At 38.5% G+C, this 17716-nt stretch overlaps 2 protein-coding genes across 2 annotated transcripts in view; both read left to right on the top strand.

Annotated features, from left to right (window-relative positions):
- The first annotated feature begins 176 nt into the window (after positions 1–176).
- LOC101850458 (probable methyltransferase TARBP1) lies at positions 177–16566 on the top strand. The gene is made up of 13 exons (XM_013090530.2): positions 177–243; positions 4896–6122; positions 6672–6744; positions 7168–7316; positions 7866–7918; positions 9543–9640; positions 10036–10171; positions 10620–10716; positions 12539–12725; positions 13505–13777; positions 15234–15340; positions 15738–15887; positions 16364–16566. Exons 2-13 carry the CDS (start codon positions 4965–4967, stop codon positions 16547–16549), a joined length of 2667 nt encoding a protein of 888 aa, XP_012945984.2. The 5' UTR covers positions 177–243; positions 4896–4964; the 3' UTR covers positions 16550–16566.
- A 609-nt stretch (positions 16567–17175) lies between these two features.
- The window catches only part of LOC106013823 (probable methyltransferase TARBP1), a gene marked incomplete in the record, with an annotated part of 15307 nt that continues 14766 nt past the window's right edge, over positions 17176–17716 (top strand). Inside the window, 1 exon segment of the mRNA XM_013090533.2 lies at positions 17176–17424. Within this exon segment, the coding sequence (XP_012945987.2) occupies positions 17176–17424 (249 nt within the window).

The following is a 17716-nucleotide window of genomic DNA, read 5'->3' as shown; positions in this document are numbered from 1 at the left end:
TTTTTTTCTCACAAAAATTTGAGTTATTACTAGACCTATCTATCTATTCTTTCTAAGAAAATTAATTAATTAAAAAGTCAACAAATGAATCCCCCCCACCCCCAAAGTAAAAAACTGGCCTCAAATAAGACGAAAGTATTTTGTCATGTTACAGACTTCCGTTTTCACTTTCACATTGGTGTACCGTGTGCCCGTGTTGCTGGAGCAAACTGAATGATCTGATGACACCAGATGGACACACGTGTATGTTGTTGACATAAAGAATGGTTTTAAAAAATTATTTTTGTTTTGTGTTGCTGATAGGGTGAGAGTGACAGCTCATCTTTTTACAAGTTTTGGTAAATTTCAACTTTCACTCCCTCACTACACCCACAGTACTGCCAGAGGCAGAGGCAGAGGGACAGAGGCGTCAGAGGAGGCCTCAGACAACATGCCGTTAAACGTAGAAGACGCATCTTTCTGATTGGCTGCTAATTTTAGTAATGTGGTGTCATTTGGGATACCCACAGACTATTTTAAGAAGGCCGTTGAGGTGCCGCATAGAATGATGTGTTTCTGATGTTAATCACATTTCGGAATTCCAGTTCCAGTATGAAAGTGGCTATTCTCATTCTCACCCGCCGGAAGTTCTCGCAAGATCAACTCCTCCCCTCTTCTCTCTCTCTCTGTCTCTTTCTGAATACTGTCTATCGGTGTGGACGATCAAATTGACCAAAACAATAACAAAGTTAAAAAATGATGTTAAAACACAAAAGTAAATTCATTTGGTTGTCTACAAAGATGCTACGGCTATTTAACTTTTCGAATCGAGCCGAACTACGCGGGTCGCCATTTTGTTTTGCCCGGAAATTCTAGCGCTACTCCTCTCTCTCTTTCTCTCTCTCTCTCCACTGCCCACAGACAAAATTGTACGCTTTTACTACTTTTAGTAGGCTACAGACACTACAGTTGTAATGGAACGTTTGTTCACGGCACAGAATTCTACAATTTTTCTGTTATCACAGTGTAGAATTCTGTGGTTTAGGGTGAACGTAAAATTTGGTGAACGCGCACCGGGTGAGAATAGCCACAAGACTCGCCTGCACTATTCTCACTCCGGGTGAGAATAGAGGTGGCCTTCCAGTATTGACACCATACGAGAATGTCAACAATTTCCTTCATTGAGACACTGACGGGTTTAGGTTCCTAATTTTCCGGTTCACTCTGCATCTATAGCCGCATAGAATGATGTGTTTCTGATGTTAATCACATTTCGGAATTCCAGTTCCAGTATTGACACCATACGAGAATGTCAACAATTTCCTTCATTGAGACACTGACGGGTTTAGGTTCCTAATTTTCCGGTTCACTCTGCATCTATAGCCGCATAGAATGATGTGTTTCTGATGTTAATCACATTTCGGAATTCCAGTTCCAGTATTGACACCATACGAGAATGTCAACAATTTCCTTCATTGAGACACTGACGGGTTTGAGCTTCCTAATTTTCCGGTTCACTCTGCGTCTACTGAATTCATTCTTTGAACGTTTCCTCTAGATCTACCGTATAAAAGAGACTATTCATCATCAGAGCACCGCATCATATCACATTACCAGTATTCCTGGAAAAACATCGCTCCAAAGCGTCGTGCCATCCCGTTGGCTAAATATAGTATAGTCACATGATCTGGGGGGGTGTTCCGGTCTGACGTCACACAAATTGGCCACCTTACCTAAAAATAGTATGCGTCCTTCTACGTTTAATCGCATGTCCTCCCCAGGGCAGGCTACAAAATAAAAAAAAAACTAGATTCTACATCTGAACCGCACGAAACAATATTACATGAAATCAATGGTCTTTCAGGTGTTCACAAAAATTGACAAACTAATTATTGACTAAAAGGTTTAATGATGTAGTTCTGAACTCAGAAACGGTTGAAACCATCTCTTTCATACAAAAAACAGTGGGGAAAAGTGATAGAAAAATGGAACAGTTCAAAGACAAAAATACCAATATTTGATTTCGTAAGGAAATTTTTTCTTCCATTCTTCCAATGATAGAATAAAGTATTCCAGTTATCTTTATATGCTTGTACTCTCATAGCATGTACTTTGCTGGAATGCATCTATTCCTGGTTAAATGCATGTGTATGACAACATTAGACAGAATGTCCACCTCTCGTGACATTGCATTGTAACAGACATAAAAACACTACTATAAAAATACGAAAGTTCCACAATTAAAAAAAAAGAGCTATTTATAATCAAATGCTTTTTATGAAAGTGTTAAGTGGATGGTAGGAAATAACACAGAATATAGTTTTTGTGAAACTAGTCCGTAAATCTTGTAGAATGGGGTCAAATTCTTGTAACACACGACATCAAAAGTTACACTGTTACATTCATTTAACACATAAATCTTCAAAGTAATGATAGAAATGGGCAAAGAAAAGAAAATTACCACACTGAATGAAGCATATCACAATGGAACAAATTGATGTTTAATAGCGGAAAATTTTACTGACCAGGGGAGCAAATGGATGGGAATAGGTGTAGGGGTTTATGACATTTCTAAATTTTAAATCACAGTACAGTAAATTTCATCTTATTCCAAGACACTTAGGTTTCTGTAAAATTTGACATGACATTCACCCTCACACTCCTGTCCCCTTCCCCTGTCACTTCTCTATGGTATTCTTTCTCATCATAACTCACAAAGGTCCAATCTCTTATAGTGACCATACAGACACAAATTTGTTAAAAATGCATTGCATAGGACATCTCTTTTGTTGTGCGAGTGCATTGTGACTTCTCCACAAGGTTTTCCAATCATTCAGTATTGGCTTAGGAGTCTCCTTATACATATCTTTTGAGCTGCCCCTGTCCTTGTCCCCTCCTTTACTTTAAAAATAGGCCGGCACTATTTCTCCGAACGTTCGGGAAAATAAAGCTGGGCACTATTTCTCCGAACACTCTGAAATCACATCTTTTCCCCCAAATTTAGGATATTATATAGAGTATAGACCTACCAAAGATTGTTCGTACACAATATGGTTCAATCGGTCCAAAAATGTCTGCAGTAAAAATATTTATATAAAAAAATACTACAGTTCCAAACAGTTTTTCGCTACAGATATGACGTGTTGCCTTTGAAGGGTGCTGCTCTTAAACTTAATGTGTTGTGTTCACTCGAGTGCTGTCTAGATCTAGATCTACGGAGGGTTATTGATAACGACACATAGAACTAGCTTCAGCGTTTGTCGCTGCCGCGACCAATCAATCGTGGCTCGATTTTTTGGCATTTTTTGGTCGGGGAATAAAAGTAAAAAAAAAAAAAAAAAAAGAAAGAAACCGAACCTCTTTACTTTTGAAAGAAAGTTCCCTTAGCTTCACTTAGTCTCTTTCTCACTTGTTGTCACCACGTTGATTTGAAATATACGTTAGTTACTTTTATTTTTCCCTCTTTGACTCTCTGCGGGGTTTTATTTTGTTAGTGTGTAACTTTTTTTCTTGTTATTGTTCTGATGTGGTGTTTTTCTATCAATTTTTTTTTGTTGGGGAAAGGGGGGGGGGGGAACATTGCATAGTGTAACGTCATTTAATTTGATGTTCCTAGTACCTACCTTCATTAGATTCTCTCTCTATATATATATTATATACATGATGTATATATATAGATTTAAATGTTTTATGTTAGAGCGTACGTTCCACCAAAACCGTACATGTACTGACACTGGCAGGCCCCTTAATGTGTGTGATTCCATAATTTACATGTAATATCCTGTACTTAAAAAAAAAAAAATTACGCACTTTTATGGGTTCTAGGTTGACACACACCCTTATCTGTTAATTTTTGTGGTTGTTTATGGGCTGTTCGACTAATTTTGATTTAATTCTGTTGTGAAACCTTTCTTTTTCACGTTTTTACACTCATCTAAAAATCTCTAGACTAGCTCTTGAAAATTGAAATAGATATAGACCCAAATTTTGCTCCTGTGTGTGTGTGTGTGCGTGTGTCTATGCATGTGCGTGTGTGAGTGTGTCTGTGTGTGGTAGTAAGTGTGTAAGTGGAGAGTGAGGAGTGAGTGTGTGTGTGTTTTTCGGGCTTTATTTCAGCCTTTATTCAGTAACAGTTCAAAGTATACAAAGATAAAAAACAGGATACATTCACTCCAGTGCTCATGAGTCGTTCCTCTCTTTCAGTTTCACTCATTCATTCAATTCCCGTGTTCTCTCCCGCGGCTCATCCCCGTTCTCATGACTTTCACACCCCACCCCCTCCCTCCAGGCACACACAAAGAAAATCTCACTCTTTCCCTTGCTCCCTGCGAACCATGGACAATAATATAGGTAAAACACTGCCTTAGCAACATTCCTTTCGTTCGTGAGCTGTGGACCGGGCCAGGGGGGTCGGTGTCGTCGTCTTGTAGTTGCTGTCGCCTGTGGATACACTCGTTAATTCTTCCTTTCACCCGCTCTGTCACTCACACTGTCTCTCCATCCACAACTCAGCTCGTCATACGTTCAAAAGTTGCCCACTGATCATGTTTAGTTAGTGTGTGTATAAGTATAAGTTTGTGTGTGTACATGTGCAGGATGGTGGTGTGTGTGTGGTGGGTGTTACTGAAGGTTGTATGTAGGCAGGCTTGCCATGTGGTGTTCCTTCCCAGATCAGAGCCAGAGGCAGAATGAAAGTTGGCGCCGAACTCTCACAATAAATAGGCAAAAAATCACGAACCGGAAGCTGGAAACCGTTCGGAGAAATAAAGATCGGAACTATTTCTCCGAACGTTCGGAGAAATAGTGACTTCGTTAAAAATATGTGCTCACTAAGTCTCTTATATGTTCTTCTTGCTTTCAAGCACCTACTTAATGATTAAGAGTGATCATGTTTGTTTGTTTTTTTCCCTATGCAGGCTGACAGTGAACTGAATGACCTAATTTAACTGAAAAGAAAAGGACATCACCTGTCATACACTATTACAATGACGACCTCCAAAAGTCAAAGTGAAGAGTTTCCGTATCACTTAGTGATAGATTTTATGACAAAACCAGTGCAGGAACAGCTGAAGCGAGGAGATGTTTCTACCGAGACCCTCAGGGAAAGCCTGGCGAGTCTAGACACAGTGCTGCAAATGTTGTCTGCCTCAGATGCTGAAAGCTATGAACAGAAAGCTACTGATTCTCAGTGGGAAGAAATGCTTCTTCATGTCTTCAAAGACATTTGTTTTCCCATACTTTTCTCCCTGCATGTCTTCCCAGATCAGACAGAACCAAGTTCGGAAAAAAGCAAAGCTTTCAGTGTCATCAGCAGATTGATGATGAAATGTACTCATCATTTCCGTGGTCCAACACTGGGAACTGCCGTTACTCAGATGTTTATACCAGCAGCAACTGCACTTGAAATAGATGAGAAAGTTCTGGTGGACAAGAAAGATGCGAGTTATTTTACTGCTGTCAAAGAACCCGTCACTTTGTTCTTCTGTTTAGAGCTAGTTAGTTCTGTTGTGAGTTCACAGGAAGTCTTCTCGAGATACTTAGAGAATGTAGAAGATAAAACAAACACATCAAAAGATACAGTGTTGACTGCTCTATTTAACACTGTGTTTAAAGCAAGCCACAGTGAGACTGCATTTTGCAAAGCCTTCATCTTGTTGAGCAAGCTTCTCACCTTTTTTCCTGAGACTTTACAAAAACAGCACGTCAATATGTTGTGGGAAGCATATTGCCAACCTCTGGAACAACTTGCTTTTGGCTCGTCTCATAAAGAAGCCTTATGGAAGTCTCTCTATGTTTTCTACTGTTTGAGGGACTATCTTTTCCCCCTTGGCAAGAAGAATTCTGGTGCATTATCTGAAAGAATGAGCAATCATTTTTGGCTCATTGTGCAGTCTGGACTGCTTAGTATGGAGCCAGCTGACAGGAAGCTAGCCATGTACCTATTCAAAAGGCTTGTGGACACGTGCAGGGAGAACGGCTGTGATGTCAACGTGGCCAATACAGAACAAACAAAGGAACAGTCTGAACCATCACTGAAACAGAAAGAAGAGCCTATATTTTGGTGGTCCCCAAAATCAGCAAAAGCCTTGGGTGCAGTTTGGGAAGACTTCACTCTGCTTATTGAAACTTTGGAGGAAAAACAGGTACTGGACACTAATGACTCTGTTAAACTTAATATATGGGTTTGAATTTTTACTTACTTATTCAGTGCTGTGCTGTAGTGCACTCTCACATACTGGGCAGCTTTGTGTAGGTTACAAGTTATTCAGGAAAATAATTGTAAGATAGTAAGATAAAAACCACCACAGTATGGCATGAAGACTTTGAGGATCCATTAAGTTTTAATTGTTTATGAACAGTGTTGTTAAATTGAAGAGATCGAGTGTTCAAAAATGAAAATCTACTAGCATTTTTGTAACCTTTGGGCTATGTGTGGTTCATTTCTTGTTGTGAAAATGGTACTAATATTTTGAAGCAACTGATGCAAAAAGTAAAAGTAATTGCAGAGTTGTAGAGATCACTCAGGATTTTGTGCTTCGTGGAATTCTGCATTGATATTGTGATAGTTTAATGTTGACTTTCAAATTTCAAAGTGAAATTAAGTTGCCCTGAAAAGTGCTGAAAATATAAATATAGATTATGATGATAATTGTTTCATGGTAAGCGCATTCAAGTAACTATTTTTGTTTCAGGTTCACATTATCAAACCTCTGCTTCCTAAGATGCAGAAGCTTATTTCAGCAAGTTCCTGTCAATCTGCTAGTGGTAAGAAAGTGCTTGTTTGTCATTTTTAAACTTCATTCAAACTTATCTGACTTAAAAATTTTTTGCATTTTGATTTGATGGTCATGTTTCATCAAATTTAATTTCTGGAACCGCTACATTTATAAAGGGTTATGTTGGTAAATCTGGTACTGCAAACACAACGTTTTGACAAATGTACATTCGTTTGGTGTCAATTTAATGATAATTAAAAGAAAAGTACATATCTATGCACGGCTTAATGGAAAACTTAGAAAGAAAAAGAAGAAACAAAATTTCGTGTGTTTGTTTCATCATGACCACGTAAACTGACGGCTTTATCAATTTAAATTTAACTCAAATGCAGGAGTAGCTAGCTGGAGAACATTTTCATTTTGTACTTCAAGTATGTGAATTCAATTTTTCTTCTGTATACTACTCTATTAGGTCTGAAAGTATTTCACTCTTCCTGGTTGGTGACTGTGGTGAGCCGTTGTTTTCAGCATGAGAGTCACTACATGTCTCGTTGGGGAGCTCAGGCTCTGCTTACCCTGGACTTCCAGCAAGTACCCTTGATTGCTCATGGGCAACTGAAGGTGTGTTCTCTGCTGCTGTCCTTGATGTGTTGGGTTGGTGGGAAAAGGAAGGGGGGTGGGGGGCAGAGAAGAGAAGAGATTGGGACCTAATTGGTGAAAGGACAATATGAACAGTTTGAAAGAAAGAGAGGGAGGTGGGAAGAGAGTGAGACAGATAGTCAAATAGACAGACAGACATAACAATAGGTACATAGAGAGAGAAAGCTACACAGGGAGAAAAGTGGTTTCTCAGGCAAATGTACTTTTGCAATGGCAATGGAGAGAGATAAATGAAGTAGAGTTCAATAAAGGGGATAAGTAGGACATTCTTGTTGTGGAAGAAGGAAAAGTTTTTTTGTGTGTGTGTTTGTATTGTTGGGTAATTATAAGTTTATCTATCAACAAAAGTTGATTGTGACAAATAAAGGTTACATCTTTTGTTTTGAAGAAGTATGATTTGTCACAGAAATGTCAAAATTGAGTTTGTAAAATGTTTGTGGTAGTTGTAAATTGCTTGTTTTCATTTGTACTTCCACAGAAGGTTCTAATTATATGCCAATTCTATTTCAGTTTTTAAGTCATGACTTGTTGGTCTACCTTCAAGAAAACAAGCTTTACACCAGGTAGGCTTACTATACAGCTGCTTTTGACTATATGTGAGGCAGCGTGGTGGAATCAGGCTCTCGTCAATTTTGGGGCATGTAGAGTTATTGGTATCATCTTCAAGCTTGTTCACTTATCTTTATTTGGATGAAAAAAAATCCATTTATCTTGAATACAAGTCGAGATATTTGCAAATGAAGGGGGTGGGGGTCACCTGTTTTCAGAGGTAAAATTAGTGAGAAAATGGCCGTCAAAGATTAGTTATTTCTTTAGCTTAAGAGTCCGTGATGACTGAAAATTTACCATCTTTGTGCATTTAATCAACGTTTTTCAGAAAAATCCACACAGAAATGAGTTCTTTAATGGGCATGAAAGGTGTTGAGCCAAAAAACAAAAAATTCAAAAAAATTCACAAACCTGTGGAAAAATGCAAGTTTCTTCACTTTGATTATTTTGACGAGAGCCTGATTCCACCACGCTGCCTCACATATTTTATCATGTTCCAGTAAAGTGCATGTTATAGTTTGTTCACTTTCGTCGAACCGCGTTAATAAAATTCTAGTTCATTGAGGAATTTATCTATGCCCACGAAACTTTGCATGGCACTTTTGCAGGCCAGCGACCAAACAAAATATAATTTAAAAAATCTTGACCCTGTAATAAAACAGTTTTTCTGTTTAGGCCCTTTATTAAAAACCATCTTTGGATGCATACACAGGATCACTAAAATAAATGCCTTACCTACAAATTGCTCATTTTGAGACAGCGACACACACCCCACCTACCCCCCCAACATTTCAGTGTAAGTTTGTAAATTTCATCCCCCGGCTGTCCAGACGTCTCCATGTGCTCCACATGAGTCTCGAAAAATACTCACTCTGTCTCTTTAATCAAGTTTCTCAGGTGAAGGTTAAAGTGGGGTGTTGAGGAAAATATGTCAACTTTTAAATGTGTTAGGTGTGTGCTGTAAATCCCCTATTTTTTTTTACCTGCTTTAATCTTACATCAAAGAAAACGTGTCCGAACCTTAGTTTGCAGTGACTTTTATGAATAGGCTTTTAGATTCTGTTTGTTGCTTAACTTTTAGATCTGCATACAAAGAACAGAGTGATTTGTTTTTGTCCCATTTTAACCACGGTCTGACGAAAGTGAACGAGCTATAAGTGCACTTGTACATGTGCTATTGGTTGATTGGTTACGTTACCTTTTCTTATACTGTCTGGCATTGTCTTGAGTTGAGAGTCATGGAAAAATTATTCTATTATTTTAACATACATGCTCTGTAACTTAATGGAGTGTGAGAACAAACATGACGTTTTAGGTAAGAGTGCAAATGAATTTCATTGCTTCAAGATGCACTGATTGTAGTTCGAATTTTTCAATTTAACTTCTTATCAAAGAATCATTGACCTGAATCATGTCCAACTCAAACATTCAAATTGAACGTAGTATTGTGTTTTTTTCCTGCACTGGAAGTAATGGTAGGCCGATAATTCTTTATTAAAGTCACAAGCTTTTTTTCCACAGATTCTATAGCTCAATGCCTTGCAGTATTTCAGTGGTGTACAGCGCTTAAAATTTGCTAATTGTTTCGGTAACTTCAGTGAATGTATTTGAATAGCTTGTACCTTGACATCTCCTCAGGTATGAAAGTACCGAACTGGGGAAAAGTTCACCCGTTGGAGAGGCTCTGAGGGGATTCTTTGATCACCTTTTCAAAACTCTGGACAAGACTCAGAAAGGTGTGGAGTGGTATCAGTTCTAGCTATTGTTTGATATTCATAGTGACAACAATGTTCTGACAGATTTCAACCGATTTCACTCAATTTTCTGCTGCTTTGGCTCACAAGATAGTTGAATCATTCAATATCTGGCCCATGACAAAGACACACTCTCCCATGCTTGGTGTATGTGACATACTGTGGTGGGACTTACACAGTCTAGTTTGTTAAGTCATCTAGAGACAGATTCTGCTCCTCTTGCTAAAAAATCTTCTCTCTTTCCCAGTATTTATAGCTTAATGTAGATAGGGATGAAGTTCGCAAAGAAAATAAAACCAACATTTTTTTTCACATTCTTAATATTCATTATGTTTTTAACTTGAGATACCAATGTAAATTTTGTTGTTGTCTTCCAGTTGAATACTTGACCAACGTGCTACAGATTGTGTGTGACAACAGCTGGGGCTCTATACCTTTGGTGTTTCTGTTTGAAGGGCTAAGTCACATCTCTCAGGGACCAGTCATCAACTCAGGTCACTTGAAACTGATCAGGTTGGTTTTTTAGAAAGTATCATTGGCAGGTCTTTCATCTTCCATTTGAGGGAGAGGTTGCTGGGTACAGGAAAGTTTTAAACTCAACGAACATGTTCATTTTGAACTGGACAGTATCCCTGAAATTGGTTTGAAAGTTTAGGCTCTGAATTTTAGTTGTTTAAAGAAAAAAATGTAACACCAAGTACTCAAGTTATAAAGGAAGTAGTCCATGTAAAAGATAGATTGAAGGATATCCCAATTAAAAGAGCTGCAGAGCTGGCCTTCCCTAGAAAACTGCATCTTTCCTCAATGCTTAATGGCAACAGAATTAAAAAGTAAAGTATAAGTAAAGAAAAAATCTTTACCGTTTCTTTTTTGAAACTTTCAGGTTCTTTCATGTTATAGTTGAGGGTGTCAACTTTTCATTTACAGTCTGAATTTTGATAAAAGGCTCTTATTATTCCAGGAACGTTCTACAAGCTTGCTTGACCACACTGGAGACTATGACACGTGGAGCGATTCAGTGCTTTATATGCCAGATGGTCATGAACTTGTTGGATGTGGTCAGTCTGTTTTTGCCTTTTGATCTATTATCTATTTATCTCAGAGGGGGGGGGGGGGGGGGGGGTTGGGTTGGGGTATACCCACTATGCCGAGGCCCTCTTTTGATATGAAATCTAAATTTATGTATATATGCCAATAAATTGGTCTTTAAATCAAAGTTAGTGAACCTATTTTGATAGTTCTTCACCTAATGAAAGAACTCCTGGTAGAAGAGACCTGTTACCAGCAATTGCCAAAAAGTAATTTAACGTTGAAGCTGCTGTAAAAGATTGTGTACAGTCTACTGCCAGTAGCTTACCAACACAGCGGTTCCGACCGCAGCTTGTTGGAGATGAGGAGTTAATGATAAATTGCATTGTTATAGGGCATAATCACAACCCAACTAAAAAGAGAGTTCTGTATGCTTTAGTGTATACTGCTATAGCGACAGACTCTATACCAATAATAGTGTCCCGAGACATTCTCAACTTCTGTGGAAGCATTGCTACAGGCTGCCTTATTACAAGGTCTCAAGATTCTAACTGTCTGACGAGATCTTTGATTGTCTCAACTCATTCATGACTGCAGTAAACACATCGTATGGCTCTCCCTGCCTAGAGTCACCACGATAAAGATCAAGTTGCTTTGTATATTTAGCTATGATTTGTTTATTGAAACTCCCTTGAATAGGCCAAATGGAAAGATGAATATGTCAATTATATATGAGGGGCTTTTTAGTACAGGTATTTACAATGCAAACAGAGCTACCAGCTGTTTTAAAGATTTTGTTTCATGATATATATATATATATATCCGTACAACCCATAACTTTGGTCGCACCGAAAGACATAGCCTGTCACCTATGAATTAAACAAGCACCCACCTCTGTAAAGTGAGGAAAACTTGCATAAAATGTCTTTAAAGGAGAAATTGTCAGATCTGATCCAAGGTATGAACCCTGGACGTTATGATTGTGAGTCCAGAAGCCTAGCCACAAGATCATGTATATATGTCTTAATTTCTTTTGTTCAGACACGTTATAAGGTGTAGTTGTTCTTTACCAACGCGAAGATGGAGAATTTTGTCAGATCTATAGTCATAAACGAATGTCAAACACCTTTTAAGCAAATAAAATATAGTACCCGTTTCTAAAATCATTGCTTTTTGGTAAACTTGTAAAATGAGGCTTTTTCCTGTTTATTTAAAGGCATCAGTTTGTTCAATTTTGGATTGAAAAAGCTTGGTTTCATACAAAATATCCTTTTGTGCTGTTTGTCATGTCAAGACAAAAAAAAGGCACTCCAGGCGTGCTCACCTTTTGAGAATGGCTCATATATGTGAGGCATTGTGGTGAAACAGGCGCTCATCAAAATGAAGAAATCGAAGAAACTCCATTTTTCTGCCAGTTTAGAATATGTATAGAATTTCTGGTTGTTTTTTTTGCTCAACACCCTTCATGTCCATTTCAAAATACATTTTTTATGGATTTTACTGAAAAACATTGATAAAAGGCACAAAAATGGTAAATTTTCAGTTTCCAAGGATTCTCAAGCTTTGGGAGTCACCAAACTTTGGCGGCCATTTTCTTACTAAAGTTACCTCCGAAACCAGGCAACCCCCGCCTCTTTCTATCGCAAATATCTCGACTTCTTTTCAAGTTAGATTAGTATTTTTTCATCGAAAGCAAGACAAATGAACATACTTTAAAATGATACCAATGGCTCCACATGCCCCAAAAAGGACGAGCGCCGTGTATTCCACCTCGTCGTGACACATATTAATGTAATTCTGAATTGTTCTGTGAGATTTCTTTTTTTCTCAAAAGCCTATTTTTTCCCCCAGAACAGTACATCACTTTGGGAGGTTTTTGATACATTTGCCTCTGTGAACCGTGAAGAAAGTTTGCAGAGGGGAACATCCTTGTGGGATAGTTTGGTGCGATGGCTCCAGACTGATGAAATGCTTGTGTTTGTGAAGAAAGAGGACATTGTGTCATGGATATTGGACTTTTTGCAAGGCAGTGGTGAAGGTGAGCAAGTAACATTTTTTATAGATGTATCTTTTCTCCTTTCAGTTTAATTTAGTTATCTAAATAGGAACCCTTCTTGGCGCAGTGAAGTCATTGTAAATGAAGACAGTAGACTTGGTTGCCTGTCCAGAAATGAAGTTTCGAAGAAAAAAAAAGCAACTCTCTAAGAGGAGTAAATATAATATCTCATTTCCGTTTGATTCAAAAGTGTTGGTGAGGTAAGTTAAGTAGCCAAGTGATAAATAATGGTCATGTTGTCCTATCCTAATAAGACTTGTACCTTACGAAATAATTCTTTGGTATGAACTTTAAAATGGAATTTGTCATGTATGGTAAATGTGCTCTGCATTATTGTATGCATACCTTGTGAACTGAATAGTGTATTTTAATAAATGTCTTTCCTTTTTCACTAATAATAACTTTTCAGACCCGATGCTACTTTTTCATTAACAAACGAGTACTAAACTAAATCATTGTTTTGTTGACGTCCATAAAGATATGGAGCTGTTTCATTTACTGTTCCCACTACCTGTAAAATGCTGCATGTTAATCCATAAATTCCCTGCCCAACCCTTTCGTGTAGTTTATTGGGTCTTGTCTTGTAAAACGTGTAGATCCAAGCCTGAATGGCTAAATGATCTTTCTTATTTATTTCATTTTTGGAAGATTCCACCTACTGTAATTGACATGCGGCTTAACTCTCTTCCTTCGAAGTTTTCTATTATAATGTTTACACGGCTGCATATATATAATAAAACAAGGACATTCTTTTATTTCAGAAAAAGACAACAATGTTGTCTTTGAAGGGTACAAAGTCATCAGCATTGCTCGAATGTTGATTCTGACAGCTGTTGTAACAGAGGAGAAGTCACAATCAGAGAACTCATCGGAGGAGCTCTCACCGGCTAAGGCAGTGGAAAGCTCACCCTTGGCACGTGTACTGGCTAAGATCTCTGAATCCATTTCGGGTGTGAGGAACCGGCCATACATCAGTGCGGGTCTGGTGGGCCGCTGTCTCGCCCTCCTACACAGTCTCAGCAAGGAGGCTGGAGGTGAGTGAGATGTGGATTTTCTTTTTAGCCGATCCTTGTCAAATGAGGCTTGCGTTGCTGAGAATGAATTTGTCTTCTTTTCAGAATGTGGACCAATCCAGGATAAATGTTCTTGTGATGGAACACTACCTCTTCTTCCATCGTTTATCCTAATTGTATTAATTAAGGACTGAGTAGCATTAAATTGTTACATCTTTGCAGAGGGAGAAAGACTGGCAGTGGCGATAAATTACCTTTATCATATCAATTTTCAGTAAATAACTAGTCACCTATTAGGGTATATAAGAGGTGTGTCAACTTTTCAAGGCATATATGTATGTGTCATGAAGCAGTAGAATCAGGTGCTGGTCAATTTTTGAGCATGTGGAGTTATTGGTATCATCTTAACTCACTGGCTACCCGCCATGTGTGTCTTTGATGTACTCTATGTACCTGCTATTTCATTGTGTTTTCCAAATGATCATTGTGACAAAAGTAATTGATATAAAGTCGGGAAACTTTGCACACTTTTAATGGACATAATAAAGATTGTAAGTTAACAAACAGAATGCGATTTCCTTCTTTCATTTCATTTTTAAAAAGCAACCAGGTTGGACCTCAAACACTCTGGAAAACAAATCAAATGTGAATTGTATGCAACTAAAATGATTGTTTCCTATATTGTTTGTGACACGTACCCGTAGAGAACACAAAAAGGACCAGCGATGGCAACAGTCTGTCTAATTGTCACAGTTTGTTACTGTCAGTAACTCTCCTTCACGTGATTATGGAGACATTTTCCTATACTATGCCCAATGGCACTTGGCACTCAGAGCACCAAAAGTGTATTTCTACCCTTCTCCTGCTCTTTCAGTGTGAAAGTGGTTGTAGTTTTTAAAAGCAGTACCCATTGCGCATATGCTGTGGTAATAAGGCAAAAAATAACCTCTGAACTAAAGAAACGTGTGGGTTGCGACAAAGGTAGTCAGCGGAAATAGTACGGTACTAAGACCATGTCATATCCAGCACAGGTAGCCAGCGAGTTAAAGCCTTTTAATATGCCATGCTTTTAATGAATTTTACCTATCTGTCTTAAATAGAAGTCGAGATATTTGTAATTGAAGGGGGTAAGGGTTGCCAGGTGCCATAGGTAAAATAAGCGAGAAAATGGCCACCAAACTTTGGTGGCTTCAATAGCTTCAGAGTCATTGGAAACTGCAAATTTATATTTCTTGTGCCTTTCATCAAAGATTTTTCAGTAAAGTCCACACAGAAATGTGTTTTTAAACTGACATAAAAGCTGTTGAGCCGGAAAGCAAAAATTGGATAAGAATTGCCAGACCTGCAGAAGAATGCATTTCTTCTATTTCATTATTTTGATAGCACCTGGTTTCATCAAGATGCCTCAAATGTTCTCTGTTAAGCATGCTCTGCTTATCTAACTTTTGATATATTGGTTCTGTGACATTCTGTTCAGATTCAGGAGATGGGGAAGTAGACAAAATGCTCAGCAAGAGTTTGGGAAGCTGTTTCACAGACACTGTACACTACACTCAGCACAGGCTGCAGACCCACCTGACTCAGGTAACACTTTTTCCAACTTTGCTTTTTCTATCGGCGCGCTTTGAGTTATTGAAAGTACAGTATTGAATGTCCATTACATCATTATCGTTCACTTCATTTTTTATCAGATGAGTTTGCATTTTGTTGGGGGGGGTGGTCTTTTTAGAATTTTTTGGCTATAAAGTTTTAGATATCACTGTGATAGAAATGTTAGTTAATAAGGCTGAAGTCTTAAACAAAAATTTTAGAGTTATTTTTATGCTGTGGACATGTGAAGTTACCCCCTAGGTCTTCAGTTCCGTGTATATATTTCTCTTATAGACTTAACCTTTGCCATCAGGTTCACTCATTTTTCCTCACAAATGGTTTCTTCCAAAAAAAAAAAAAAGTTTTACTCTGTTCCTGCTGTCTACTCTAGGCTGGAGACTTGGATGAGATCAAGTTTTACACGGACGTGCTCCTGTCCCTGGGCCTTCACTGCCGGGATGTGCTGCCATCGTTGCGTGAGTTGGTCACTTTTGTGAACAATGTGCTCCACTCAGCTGCGTCAGGGGCAGACAGCCCACAGGTATGTGGAATTATGTTGCTGTGTTTTTAACTCTTTTTATCCTGGCCGTACCCCCACAGGCTCTGGACCCGTCCTGGGGCCGCCGCGCCATATGAGTTTGAATTCAGGGTGTATATTTCAAAGTGCTGTATTTCTTACTTGGAAGAGGCTAGCTGTAAGTACGGCTAGACTGGCACTATCTCCAACAAAGTGATCGCTTGGAAGTTTTCATAGGCTGTTAGATTTTTATCAGTGGGTCACAAGTGATTGTGGGAGGTTAGAGGGAATAAGTGGTTGCTCCTATTTCTTTCATTTCCCTGTGCTGTCTCTGTCTATCTGTCTAGCCCTTTTGCTACACTAAATGAGTGTCAATATGCTTCTCCCCTCTCAAACTCATGACTGATCCCTTGGATTATGTAGTTTAATCACCTAATGATCTTATACATTGGAAAATATTAGGGAACTTTTTTTGTTGTTGTATTTTTTTCCTTTTATAGGATCTGGCAAAGTTGGATGTGCTGAGTTGTAGTGCTGTGCGTCTTCTATCCACTGTCTTCAAGATCATCTCTCGGAGTAAAGTTCTTCAGAGTGAGAGAAGTGCAGTTATATCTGAGATAGTGGCGCAAGTTTCCATGCCGTTGTCAGATCTGCCGTTACCTTTTAGCCGGAAAGGTGTGAGGTGAGAGACAACGGATATCAAAGACTTTTGTTGTGCTACTTCATTTCATCGTTTCTCTCTTTTCTTTTTTTTCCGTTATATTTTTCTTTAATTTTTTCCTCTTTTATTTTTCATTTCTTTCTGTCTTTCTTCCTTTATCTGCTAGTACAGGATGTAGGGGAGGGGTGGGGTGATAGGTTTACACTTTACTTTTACCAGTTTTACAAACAACTATAATTAGGATGGTGTCGTTCCCTAGTGATGAGTCGGGTTACAGAGTTCAGGTTGAGCACATCATCAGCCGCTGCAAGTTGCAATGTCGTGGTCGTGCTGCGAAATCAGATCAGCAGGCTGGATCTATGACCGATCTTCAACCTCAACTTTCTTTGACATTAACTTTCTTTAACATTGCCTCTATTTTGTCCTTGAACAAAATATGCTATCAATACTCACATCATAAGGACTTTTGATATCATTGGAAAAAGCCTAGATTTAGTATTTTCCCGTGAAAAATATTCCTGAAAACTACAAAGATTAATTTCTTTATGAAGATGCTCTTTCTGACTGTATCGTGTGCTCATAAATACTATGTTTACTGGTGAGGTGTTTTGCTTTGTCTGTCTTCCGAAATAATGAGTAAATTTGGCAAAGATGATTCTAATTACAAAGGTATTGCTCCTCAGCAATGACTCCGGCTCCAGAGCTCAAGTTGGACGTGTCATCAGTCGCTTCATCTCCAGCAAATGGCAATGTCAAGGCCATGTGCTGCAACACAACAACAGCGGGCTAGATGGAGACAGTGTTTCCTCTGTCCTTGAGCAGGCCATGGAAGATATGACCATCGGCTCAGGCAGCTCCGACATCGCCATTTTTCAGGCTTTGTTAGTCATTGCCCCTCAGGTTAGAAGAATGCTGATTTTGGATGTCTTTGTGTGCATTATATATATGAGTGTGTGATGAAAGCTTTTTGTGATTAAAAAGCGTACAATATTATACTTTTAACCCTATCCGTTCATCGTGTTTTGCTATCGTATCCATCGTGCCACCACTTTCAAAAGAGGAAATTTACTCGCTAGTCCGATCCGTACGCTTTGCATAGCAGTCTGTCAAAATGATTTTTAGAGAAATACTGAAAGTTTCAAAGAGATCTTCGTACTAGAAGTATTCTAAAATGTGAAGAATACAACCCCGG

The sequence above is a fragment of the Aplysia californica genome, unplaced genomic scaffold (assembly GCF_000002075.1).
Source record: "Aplysia californica isolate F4 #8 unplaced genomic scaffold, AplCal3.0 scaffold01325, whole genome shotgun sequence".
In the NCBI taxonomy this organism is placed as follows: Eukaryota; Metazoa; Mollusca; class Gastropoda; order Aplysiida; family Aplysiidae; genus Aplysia; species Aplysia californica.
This window is presented reverse-complemented; position numbering and strand designations above follow the sequence as displayed.